Genomic DNA, 13,330 nt, shown 5'->3' with positions numbered 1-13,330 from the left:
ATTCAACACCCACACACTAGCGCGACACATCATTAGATACACCTTCCAATGAGAGCCAATGAAAAAGAACAGGTGTTTGTAATATTTGAGGAAGCTGAAAGTCAGCAACATGCTAGTGAATTAATAACTAACCCTAACATCTTTGTACATTACTCAGGATCAGTCGGTTTTCTTAATAGTCCCTCAATTGTATAAGAGGACTGGGTGAAAATTGCACCTGGTCAAGCGATTATTCAAGGAAGTTTGTTTTTTCAGAAGGTATGTCTCAAAGTGGTCCTTAGCGTTAATTACTAGTACCCGAGAAGTACCTCTCTGCTCCCAAAAAGTTGGTGAGCCCTGACCTAGAGCATGGGTCTTTGAAAATCAACAGTTGTTCCTGTCAAAAGTGAAATAACATGCAGAAAATGCTGTTTATAGGCTGCCATTTTGACTTGTATATTACTCTGGCTCAGCAGGAGTCTTGCTTTGGCAAGGATAATTTGTCCCCCCCCCCCCCCCCCCCTTCTGAATGTCAGAGGAGGACTACATGAAAATTGCACCTGAATCAAAAGTACTTGAAAGCAGTGGCTGGTGCGGCCTTTCGGACCTTCACCGGGGACTTTAATAATCTACACCATGTTGTCGGGAAAAAAATGTACAGAAATGCAAAAATAACTTGCATACGAGACAAAGGCCTTTCACATGTTTGAGGGTGAATACCGTTGATACTAAAGCAAGAAATAGCTTACCATTTTTTTCCAATACATCACCTCCAGCCAAGTCCAAACGTCGACACTACAATATAGCAGATCACAATCAATGTTTATGAAATAATATGGGAAAAAAATCCCCATCAAATCTCGAAAACAAAATACACTACTCACCAGAGATGCAGGTGCGCACCTTCGCTCTTGCCTGTTAGCGGAAGCTAGCTGTAGCGCTCATAGATGCTACCCTGAGGGTGCCCCGAACAAATTCTTTTCCGGGTTGAAACCAGACATCATCAGGCCGAGAATGTTTTCTTGAAAAGGGTTGCCTTGAAAAAGGAATTTGGACTCATCATCCTCCACTGGAAATCAATCTTTGATGGGCAGATTTAGCTCAAGCGGTGAGGTGTAAACAGCGCAAACTATTTAGCTCAACCAATCAGAGGACAGCAAAATGCCGATGTCACAAAGGCGCACAGAGGTGAATGTAAAATCAGATTGTATAAGAAAAGAAGAAAACATCTATTTTTATGTTGCGTGTTTGTCAGAAGCAAGCGGATCATGTTTACATGGCAACACATTTGAAGCTGAAATCTGATTGGACGAAATCTATTCAGACACGTCTGGAAGCCGGGCAGACAAGAGACTGTGAAATGAAGATGCTCGATGGTTGGGAATGAATGAATATATTACTTTTGAGCACAATTAACTTCAGAATATCTGGCCGTCGGAAGGAAAACCATTTGATTTGTTCTTCGCCCAGATGTGCCGCGCATGCTAAGAATGTCCTGTGATGCAGATGCCAAAAGCGCGCACACACATGCACACAGAGCGCCGCAGTGACGTCCAGCGGAGGCTTAAAAATAGAACAGCGGGATGGAAGGAAGCGGAAGTCGAGGCGGCTCCAAGATGTATGACTGAAGGAAATGAACCGGTGTGGAACATTCTGATCTGGGGAAAAACATATGACATCATCTTGCTGCTGAACCAAAAAATCAACCCTGGATGTTGTTTGTATTATCACGAAATCACGAAGATGCAGCTAAAATACACAGACAAAAAATGACTTAGTGGGATAGGGGGCATCGTCTCCCATTTTGCGGGGCGGCTAGGGGGGGTTAGATACCCTCTTTGAAGATTGCACATTTGGTTTTATATTGCAGGATTTATTTACCATTCAAATGTGTTTACTTGGACGTACTTCTTATGTACATATTCTGCTGATTTTCGAATTAGAGTGGAGTCTCGAGTTACAAATGTAATTGGTTCCGTAAACCCGTTTGTAACCTGAAATGTCATAAGTCAAAGTAGTGCTTCCCATTGAAATGAATGGCAATGCAATTAATCAGTTCTAGCCAAGTCATATACACATACCCAGCAGTGTGTTTTTTAATGTATTTATTATTTTATTATTTACAAGCGTGTGGGTAAGAATAAGATAAGAGAATAGATAATGAAAGAAACAAAACAAAACATGCAATTTGACAAAGCATGCTAACTATTTATTGCTCATTAACTTTACCTGGGGAGGGGAAAATGGGAGGACTGCAGCTTCCCCAATTAAAAAAATAGTCTTATTCTATATTCACATGGGGAAATTCCGATTCAAGTATTAAAATTTAATTTAATTTTTTTTCTGTCATTATGTCTGTGTCTTTTGTAATTCATTGGTTGATTGTGGAAAACTTGGATCCACACTGAAAAAAAATCTGATAGGCAGATTAAGCTCAAATAAAATCTGGATCCATTTATTGTACTTAAAAAAAATCTAGATCCAGATCATTTTATTTCGTGCAACCACTTGATGACATCAAATTGAGTACATTTGATACATTTTTCAGTGGTAGGAAACTTTTTTATGCTACTTTCTAATTTAAAAAAAAAAATGAGGTGATGTCTCATTATCGTGTGAGAAGTGATTTTAATTGCCTCGCTCATATAATCACCATCTTGCAGTGTGCAGTATTGCACATCACTGGAACTTCCACTTTGCAACAACATACGTGAGCGGCTTTTTTGGACCTAATTACAATGACATTAACCACTTGTTGTCTTATTTAAAGCGACACTACATTTCAATAAACAACATACAGAGTACAGACGGTCGATACTATATCCAAAATTTTACATCAATTAAATGCTTTTCAGATCTCTTTTACAACACTATTCCCAAACTCAAAGGCTACGAGAGTTGTGATTTGTGATCAAGAAGGTGGAAGTGCAATTTCCATCAACTGATGCAAAATAAGCTTTTATTGTGAAGCACTAACCGAAAGTGGCCAGACCGGAAATGTATCTTTCGGTTCGTCTCAAACGAATGCCGAAAACAAATCAACTCGGTTCTGTTCGATGAGCAAGACGGCGCCGAGGGCCCCCTGTTTATCATTTTTGTCTATATTTCTGGTGCGCGCGAAGATTCACTGTTAACCCTTTCAGGGACGGCGGTGACTCCAGGGGACATTTTATCATGTTATCAGGTTACAGGGTGCGTGAAAGGGTTAACAGTGCGTAACTCAAATCGTTCGTAAAAAGAGACATTCAGAAGTGGAGGTTCAATTATTATTATTGTAAGCTTATGTTATATTATTATTATCATTTTATGTCAGAGCGTCATATTATTTAATGTTAAGAATACCTAAATTACATTCTATTTTTAATAATTGCTTAGACATGTTTTTATGTGGATTGATTGGCTGTTGAGGTAAGTGAAGCCGGAAGTGATTTTAGTTACGAGGAGTGTGCTCTCGATCGTGCTGCGGTGCAGACATTCTTTTTTTTCTCCTTTCAATAAAGCTGCGTTCAAACAGAATCAATCTCTCCTTTTGCCTTTGTAAAGTAGAACCATCCATTAAAAACAACGAATCCCTCAACTTACATTATTATTACAATTTCGTGAAAGAAAAGAGGCATTTTTTCGAAAGGCGGCTTCTTATCCCGCGGTCCACTCACTCCGTTTTGCCTTTGTATCTCATTTGAGGTAGTGTAACCCATGAAGTGGATGGTGAGAGGGCATTTGATGGACAGGAAGTGAGTCGTTTGCCTTGAGGGGGGGAAGAAGTATCACCATCAGCGCGCGTGCGCGCGTGCGCGTGTGCGTGTACGAATAGCCGAGTGTTGACTAACAATGAATGTGAACGGGCAACTGTGTGTGTTTGTGTGACAGACCGAGACAGGAAGTGATGCGCTGTTGCAACAGAATGTGTAGGAGGTGTTTATTTTGGGCTGTGTGTGTGCGCGCGCGCGCGCGCGTGTGTGTTTGAGGAGGTGGACGTCGAACAGAAAGATGTGAGAAGGAGGAGGAGGGGGGCTGCAGAGGGAAGAAGAAACGCCAGTAAAACGTGACGGAGGAGGGAGGGGGCGAGACTGCGTCGGCGGGTGTCAAGTGTGCGTCTCGTCGCTTGGAACATATCAGTGACGTAGCGTCGGACGCAGATGAGTTGGAGGAAGATGAGGCGAATGATGCTGCAGTGTGAGGACGTTTTAGTTTTTGCGAACACACGGTGCATTATTTAGCGTATTTTGAACACAACAGCTCATTTGACCACAACTACAACAGTTTCACAAAATCCATTTTCGGGCAAAAGAGTAGATTTTCTCTGTATTTTCAGGTGGAGAAACTTCTTTTCTTTTGTGGGTCTACTTATAAAAAAAAAAATATATATATATATATATAGTGAAATTGGCTTTGTGGTGATTCTTTTTTTTCCCCCTCTTTATCTTTTTCCCCCAAATTCAGGCATGCGACTTGTATCTACAAAGGTCCACATTCTGCCTTTGCGGAGGTCTCCGAATTCTATTTTGCATATATACACAAATGAGTTTTGTTTGAATTGAGTCGCGTTATCTGAGCACACCAAGAAGCAGGAGAGCAGAGGCGGGGCTGGTACAATGCATTCTCTCTGATTTTATTCAGCCACATGAGGAAGAATTGTGTTTGGAAATTACAAAATGCACTGCAGGTAGAAACAGCACAGAAGATCCAGAAACCAAAGAGAAAAGATGGCGGGCAAGAAAAAACAGACAGAGAGAGACAAAGCCTGGGAGAAAAGGAGGAGAGAAGAAGAAGAAGATGGGATTTCTTCAGTCGGAAACAAAACATCACCGGATTCAAGTTCAAGCAGCTGCATACGCTTCAAATTTTGTTTATTGTTCAAGTGTTCTGGTTGTTCCCTCGCATGAAATAAAGATTCTTTGAACTCATCACCAATGTCTCTTTTTTTGTAGTCACTTTCTATTTTTTCTGAGGATTATTTTGGTCAATTTTAAAAAATATTTTCAATGTTTTTTTTTGGCGTAGTTGAATTTTTTTTAATTTTAAAAATAGAAGGAAATAAAGAAGCACATTGCTTTTAAAAATACACACACACACACACATCGTATTTCTTTCTTTTTTTTTTTGCAATTCCTGAAGTTTACCCCACACAGTGGCATGCACGTTGCACATGCAAAATCTGTAATTAATTAAATAACGATCTTTATTTCGCTTCAAATTACCATGTATGCTTCATTTAGTCTTTTTGGAATCCCCAACTTGACGAGTGAGTTTCTATTTTGGCACTGGCTTGGGTTCTACTGAGTCCAATAGTTGCCATGGTGGCTGGAATGGAAGGCAGGATGGATGGAAGCAAGGTAGGATGGATGCAAGTACCTTCTTGCCTTTGAACTTCAAATCTGAAATTCAGTCAACCGTAGCCCTATTTTTGTGTTGCTCTGGGTCAAACTGACCAATTTATGCATTTAAACACCCCATTAAAAAAAAATCTGCCCTGCTGTTGTGGCGTGTGTCAAATTGACCCGTTTCAAATTCAAAGCTAACTCAATTTAAAAATCTATAAAGTCAAATGTTTTGCAGTTTTTTTGGAATAACATACATTTTAAGGGGTGGGGAGGTATAATTATTCATTCTCTCTAGTTTGTTTCAGAATATACATGGCACATTATACAAGAATCCCGACTGGAACCGGACCGGCCGCAAATACCTAAAATTTGCGTGTAATTGACGCTTATCAAAATGCTTTGCAAAAAACGTGTTTCGTGAAAAACAATTTGTGGAGTCAATGACAAACGGCATGTAAAAAAGCTACTCATGTTCAACTTCAGCCACGCGCCGAGTCAGCATCACTGCTAGCATGTTTTTTTCATAAAAGGATTGCTTTCTCCTCTTTTTGCTCAGAAGCCGGTGTTTTGGGTGTTTTACAACACGTCATTTTGTTGTCATCCTGCACTCGAACTCAAATGTAAATCACAACAAAATACTAAAAAAAATTTTTTAAAAAAAATCCCCAAAACGAACTTGTATTGTTTGTTTGTACGACGAAACGTGGACTCTTTTGAGGAGGGTGAAATTCGTAATTTGCCATCGTGTCATCTTAAAATGAAAGCCTCGTTACATCACGGAGGGTAAAGACCACCTCCGTGTGGCCTTGATGGGTACTGCATGCATGCGATTTTGTATTTATTTATTTAAAGTTTGATGAGAGACAAGACGAGGACAGGCAGATGTCATTGATCTCCATTGACAAAATTTTAGGCTTCAAAGTGTACATGAAAATTTAGAGTCAACGTGGACAACGGAGAGAGGGAGGTGAGTGGAGGACGGACACACGGAGACACACACACACACACTTGCGCAACCTTTGAAAGTGCGTCGTTTTTAAGTGCCTATAATCACCATTAAAGGCCACAAACAGTAACTGCTTCAATGCTTATATTTAGAAATTTATTGAAGATAACATAAAAAATACTTTTCCCAATAACTAATAGACTAAATAAATAAAAATTAACTAGCTACGTCCTTTTGATAATACTGCAATGGTAAAAATGACTTAAGTACTTCAGTGCGCTTGCTAATAAACATTCTGCTTTTCAGTACTGTCTTCACTGCACCATCAGGAGGCTCTAAATTATTTTAATCCATTTTTTAAATTGATTATTTCTACATATCTGTTCATTTCAAATAACATATCTATCACAGCAAACAGCTACTCAAATATTACTGTAACACACACACACAGGTGCGTGCACACACACGCAAAGTGAATTCCTCCATGTGGTTGAGACGTGTTGACATACAGTAGTGATAACGCCACTGTGGTGATGATGATTAGGGCCTGACTGATCTGGATTTGTCGATAACGATGCCGATACTTGTCAAACTCAGAGAACCGATTCATTGTCCGATTAATTTCCAATATATACAATGACTAAAATAACATATTTTGGTCCCTTGACGCGTACAACAACAAAGGTATGAATTACAGGTGGAACAAATGACTGTTTGGCAATACTTTGTCGTTTAGGATTGGTTAACAATGACAAAAGAGAGGGGGAAAAAAATGGCAAAAATCGGCCAATGAGAGGCAGATTTTTTTTGTTTATTGGTTATTGGACGTGGAAAAAATAAAAAGGTAAAAACCGGGACCAAATAAAATCAGCTGATTTTTGCCAATTAAAAGAAATGCAAATATCGATTAAATCGGCTGGACAATTAATCTGTCAGGCGCCCGTGATGACATCATAGCATGAGGTGATATGGCGGCCCAGTGCCTTTTATGGGAAATTACTGCTGATTGCTCCCCTAATGCCCTTCTAAACACCCGCCGCCCCCAAGACGGGACACGGGACGCCTACCTTCCGTGCCCACTGGCCCCAATAACCCCGCCCTTCCCCAACACGCACACGCATGCACACGGCTAGTGCTGCACACATTGGGGGGAGACGACCGCCCTGTGTGACTTGAGCTACATGAGCACGACTTTTGGCAGCACTCAAACTGTACAAGAAAACCCGCATGATGTTTTGCAAAGAGCCCTTGAGTTACATGTTTGTCCACACACTGACGACCCGCAACGCCGCACGCGCCAAACCCAACAGCCGCGACGCAAACAACGAAGGAGGTGAGCTTTTCACACATCTCGGATCCATTGGCCGCCACAAAATCTGAACACTAACTAGACAAGAACTTCAGCGCAGTGTTACCTTGACTTTGAAAGAAAGCTTAAGTACACGGTCAGACAAAAAAGGGTTCTGTCGAGGTTCGTTTTTGTTCTCCAAGGTGCCACTAATTGTGACATACCCAAGAGGGTCCACTGTTGAACCTGGAGGTACAAACAAGTACTTTGTATGGTTATAAAAGGTACACAAATGGTCCAAACTGGCAAAGGAACAATGCCTTTATCTTTCTGTTTACATGTAAGGGCACACACAAGTCCAAGGCTAAAGATACAAAGGAGTGCTATGCCGACATGAATACCTTTCGAAAGAGCCCAGGTGTTGTACAAAATGCAGTTTGCAGAAAAAAACAGTAGTAGCGATTCTCCAGACCAGGGATGGGTAACATATTGCACTTTCAACGAACTGTAAACGGTTCATCTGAATAAATAATAATCATCATAAAAAGTTTTTGTTTGTGTATTTTTTCTGCCGCCCTTTGCTTGCCAGGAAGAATTTCCATCACAGGGTTGTTAATCATCATATAAGTATTTTTTGTTCCCCCAGAGTTCATTGCATGTGTGTCTTGAGGGGGCCCAATAGGTATTGACTACTTATATCACCTCTGCTGTGTTTCGAGACAAAATTTGAAGTAAGAGCAGGGTTGAGATTTGCAGCGGGCATTTGGCGACCGACTTGCAAATCGAGATACAAAGTTTGGACCTCAGTCACAGAACATGTTGAATTCTTCAGTCAAGGTATCACTGTGCCACGTGTGCCCCTAAATGCCATCACAATTGAAAAGTTGCGGGAAAAAAAACAATCTCGTTTTCGATTTTAAAAAGAGTTGTAATGTTTTAACAATAAAGTCAAAGTCATGTGTGGGCCCGGTGTTAGGACCACCGGTGGGACATTTAAGGTTTAGTGTTATTGATCTTAAGGAATATAACGGGCGGGAGGGCGCCGGGAGGGCTTGGGTGGCAGATGACTCATGTGACTCAGGTACAGAAGGCACTGCGGCTCTGTCAGGGTCCGGGATTGCGGGGGAAGCAACTGCGGACAGGGTTCCAGGTTGTGCCCTTTCACTTCCTGCCAAACAGAGGCAAATATCTAGCAAGTCTGTGCTCTACTTGGAGGCCTCGGAGGCCAACACGTATCGTCCCGGCAAAGTGGGAGGCAACAGATGCAGGCAGGGGGTCTCGCAGCAGATAAATGTGCAAGTGGGTACCGACTGTCACCCGTTTGTTGGGCTTTTGTCAGGGATCCGGGTCTCGCGGTTCCTGCAGAAACCGGACGGACGCTCGTGAGGTCTGCATAGAGTCAAAAAGTCGTGGACTACGAGTTTCGGGGAGATCTGAGATTAGTAAGAGTGCAAGTCCAAGAGCGGCAACCAATTCAAAAAGCTAGTGAGAACTACGGCTACAGTTATACCTAAACTCAGAATACCTATCGTTGTTGATCATCTAGTTCGAGAAGATTCTATCGAAAGCAGGACCAAAAGAAGGGCAACGGGTTCACACCATGTCCAGGGTCCGTCTGAATGTGGCCGCAAAGGCTGTCGAATACTGATGCCAGTTTTTGGCAGAGGGGGATTCGGCTGTGCTACAACCTCGCATGGTTCCTGGTATCTAGTCCAGACCTGAGGGGAGGGCTCGGGCTGAGGTGAGGTCACTGTTGGTGCGGAGGGGACCAGAGGTGTCCTTACAGGGTGGAAGGGTCCAAAGCGAAGTCCTAAATTGGGCAGTCGTGCTGCTCAGTTCACCGACAACGCGACGAAAAAAAAAAGAGGGCCGCCCACCTCATCACCCAAAACCTTTTACAACCGTTTTTGTCCTAGGGTGTCGGTAGGACAAGAACTAAATGAAGTCCCTGACGCCCCCCCCCCCCCCTGCCGCGAACCAGCCTGAAACGTGGGAGCCGGGATCGTCAGCGTAAGGCAGCGGTGTCCAAACTATGACCCCGGGGGCCATTTGCGACCCAGCGTCCATTCACAATTGTCGTTTGCCTGCATTGTAAAACTTCGATGATGACACCGACTGGCATCTCTCACGCAACACATTGCCAACCAATCACACATCACTAAAATAAGAAGAAAACGCCAAGTCACAATGCCCCGAGAAATAAAGATCATCTGCCGACAGCGATGAATTCCGATTGTTGGCCTCACTTTCTACCGAACGCAAAAAGTGCTGCCGCTCGGTAGTAGGGGCGGATTGATTCTAGCGTTTTTCCGCATACCGACCAACGCTGATGGGAGTACTTTGGACGGGTTCGCTAAATGAGATGGGAAGAATGTCAGAGTGGCTCCGCGCAGCCTTGGATTTTTCTGTATACGGCCCTCGGAAGACAAGGTTTGGACAGCCCCGACTTCAAGGATGCAAACAAGATGGACTTGGTGTACTTGGAGGGATAACAAAGAAGGTGACAACAACTCTACGGCAACGGCGCTAACAATAATCAACATCATTTTCATTCTGCATGGACATTTTTATCAAGACTATCATCATGAACAACACTAAATAACGGGCGCTCCAAGTTCACTTCCCCTCTGCTCCCTCTCTCTCTCTCTGTGAGCAAAGCCTCCAACATCCGAGACCCATCCGACTAAACATCCGAGCACAAAGGCTGCTTTCCTTCCAGGTGCCGAGCGACCGTCACAGAGAGAAACAGTCGAAGAGAGAAGAGAGATTCTTTTCTTCTTTTTTTTTTTTTGTCAACCTAAATGCAAAGTTTCTGTAAAGCCCCGCCGACCCCCAAGGTCCCAAGAATGTGGGTTTCGGCTTCCTCTCCCATATGGGTTGAATCAATCATGCACACGTTTCCATCCCAAAAAAGGTCAAATCGAAGAATCGAGCTTCCAATGTCCAAGAAGAAGAACGAGAAGCAATCGAGAGAAGAAATACTGAAGAAATGAGTTGGTCCTTGCTTTACTCTTCTCCGCCCTTTCTGCCACGTGATGTCACTTCCGCCCCCCCCCATCACCAGACAGGAAGTGACATCATACCCACGCAAAGAGAGTCTGTACAGTGAACAGTAAACAGAGATGATAAAACTCATCAAATATCATCCAGCGCTGGGATTGGCTGTTTTTTGCAGAAGAGGCGGAGCTTCCTGGTTCTGTCCTTGTGGGGGTGGGAGCGCTCAAGATCACGTGGTGTAAAAGTTTTGTTCTTAAGCGTGATTTTTCCTGTAGGCAAAGCTTGGCGTGGAAAGGTCTGGTTGGGGTGAGGGAAAAGGGCCTGCCTGGCTTTTTAGGAACCCGTGTTCCTTATAAAAGGTGAGTGAAGCCCGCTTGGAGAGTTCCTAGAGTCACCTGAAGAAGAAGAAGAAGAAGGATTCAGCCAAATGCAATGAGCAGTCTGGGTCTCAGAACCCCTGACCGTTCGTCAGGACCCCTGATTTGAAGTTTTCTGCCTGCAGCTCGGCATCCCAGCAGAGGATTCTGGGGAGCGCGGGGCGGTCCCACTGTCCTGAGCCGTCTTGCGTTTCGTCAGACCGCTTGAAGCACCTTGCCCCCTGGTCTCCGCCCCGCACTCGCACTCACAGAGTTCCGGGGCTGAAGGCTGAGTCCTCGGGCGGAAGTCCGGACCCTCCGCCCCGCCCCCATCAAGTTCAGATACACAAGGCCATAACGCCGGAGGTTGCCGTTCTCCGCCCTCATCCGGTTGCTAGCACCAGTCATCCTCATCTGTCTCGCTGTAAGGTTCATGCAAGCCTTTGCGGGGTCCGCGGGCATGAGGGGTCCGGTGGTGCGGGTGGGGTGCCCCGGGCGGCCCTCTTCGATGCGGAGAAGGCGAGGACGAGCGGTAGCCGTTGGGGACCCGGCGCGGATGGGGGTGAGGGAGCGGCGGAGGTGGGGGCCCGTGGCGGGCAGTCCTGGGCGAGCGGGGGTGCGGGTGGGAATTGCTCGCGTGCGGGTGGGGGTTGCCGTGGGAGAGGCTTTGCTCATACGCCGGGGGCTCGTGGTGCCGCTTGTACTCGTAGTCGCGTTCGTAGAAGGACCCGTCCCCTTCCAGACTGTCCCCCAGCGGAGGTCCGCTCCAACGGCCTCGGTGCGGGGAGCGCGGCGAACCGTGAACAGGCGAGCGGGGGGACTGGTGCCTGGGGGATCGGGGCGACCCGTGCCTGGACGAGGAGCCCCCATGGTGGGGAGAGGCTTGACGGGACGGCGGCCGGTGGTGGTAGCCCCTGTCGTGGTCCGGCGGGGAGAAGTGCCGCGGGGACGGCGAGCGCAGGCGGCCCGGCCCAGGTGGGCCGTAGCTCGGCTTGCGGACGGCGGGGGAGTAGGTGACGTGGGGGCGGGGGACGGCGGGGGTCTGTGGCAGCTGGCGACGGCCTCTCCGCGGAGTGCTGGTCCCCGAAGTCGAGGGGACGGGGCTGCCGCTCACCGAACTACTGCCCTACAGCAAAAATGTAAACAAGGAAAATCACGACGAGAACAGAGACCAGAGTGGAGAGGGAGGAGGGGAGGAGAGCGCAGTCGGCGCGGCGGATCGGTCGGTCGACTGGTCAAAAGCAGTCATGAGGCAAAGAAGTCACCCCAAAACAAAAAGGGAAATGGGCAAAGAGAACGAGCGAAAAAAGCAAAGAGAGAAAGAGACCTCCAGAAGTGGGTGCAATAACTTGGGGGAGAGAGCTCAATGCAAGACCACTGATCACCGCGCCAATGTCAGCAATTCCATCCGTACGTCTATTTCCTCGAGCGCTTATCCGCTTTGGGGTAGCAGGTGAGATGGAGCCTAACTCAGCTGACTTTTGGGCAGTCGGCAGGTTACACCCCGGAGACGGTCACTCGTCAATTGCAGGGCACAGAGGCACCAGGGGTTCTCAAATTCTTCTGCCCGGTGACCCCTCACGGGGGAGAAATTGTGTGACAAACCCGCGAGTCATACCAGTGCATCCGTGTTAAGTTATTCGTTATCGATAAAAATGAAGCGCGCAACCCCCGAATAGGACCCAATCCTGTGACTCACCTGTCTGTGGCTTCGTCCGTCTGGGCCTTCGCTGGGTGAGCGTGACCAGTGACTGTCGTGCGAGTGTCGGTGGGCTAGGTCGTGTCGGTCGTAGCGCTCTTTGTCCACGGAACCGTGGTGATGGTGGTGGTGATGGTGGTGGTGCCGGTCCTTGGTCCTGCCGCGGTCCCGCTCACGCTCCTTGGGAGGCAGGTCACCCGACTGCGTGGTGGTGCTCAGGTCTGTGCCCAGGCCTGTATGGGCAGTGGAAACAAACGGTTCGTACAGACAACAAAGCCACCGGAGACCAACATGGACTTCCATCTTCTCGGGTCCGGGATGCCAAGAGTGGACCAAAGGTTTTTGGTGGCAACTCACCCGTGTCTGCGTCTGTGTATCTGGTGAGGGATCGCTGCGAAGTCCGGTGGCTTCGGTCCCGGTGCCGGCGGCCCCCGCCGCCGTGCCGCCCCTCCTCGGACACCACCCTCTCGAGGGAGTAGTCGTCCAGCCTGACGCCTCGACCCGAGCGCCCGTGAACCAGGCTGGAGGTGGAGCGCCTCATGGGACTGGTGTCGGTGATGTTCTGAGAGACCCGGGACACGGTTGCGGATGAGGGAGAGGAGCACAGACAAACAGGAGATGAGATGCTGCCGGGAGTCTGGATCGTTGACCTTCTTCTATGTCCTTTTCCACTGAGCTGGTGCCAGTACTGGTTGGGTACCAGGGCTCAGTTTGGTACATCCTGAGCTACAGTGTGCCATC

At 46.4% G+C, this 13,330-nt stretch overlaps 1 protein-coding gene across 10 annotated transcripts in view; it reads right to left on the bottom strand.

Annotated features, from left to right (window-relative positions):
* Positions 1-4,570: 4,570 nt before the first annotated feature.
* cacna1ab (calcium channel, voltage-dependent, P/Q type, alpha 1A subunit, b) overlaps positions 4,571-13,330 on the bottom strand; it is an 81,075-nt gene continuing 72,315 nt past the window's right edge. For all 10 annotated transcript variants that reach the window (XM_086119886.1, XM_086119876.1, XM_086119884.1 and 7 more), the window contains 3 exons: positions 12,947-13,151; positions 12,590-12,822; positions 4,571-12,016 (listed from right to left, as the gene is read on the bottom strand). In XM_086119886.1, the coding sequence (XP_085976012.1) occupies positions 11,285-12,016; positions 12,590-12,822; positions 12,947-13,151 (1,170 nt within the window). In that variant the 3' untranslated portion in view covers positions 4,571-11,284. The remainder of the gene's footprint in view (positions 12,017-12,589; positions 12,823-12,946; positions 13,152-13,330) is intronic.

The sequence above is a fragment of the Hippocampus guttulatus genome, chromosome 9, assembly GCF_054856545.1.
Source record: "Hippocampus guttulatus isolate MCC_2025c chromosome 9, RoL_Hgut_1.0, whole genome shotgun sequence".
NCBI classification, from domain to species: domain Eukaryota; kingdom Metazoa; phylum Chordata; class Actinopteri; order Syngnathiformes; family Syngnathidae; genus Hippocampus; species Hippocampus guttulatus.
The sequence above is the reverse complement of the archived record's forward strand: the minus strand, read 5'-3'. Positions and strand labels throughout refer to the sequence as shown.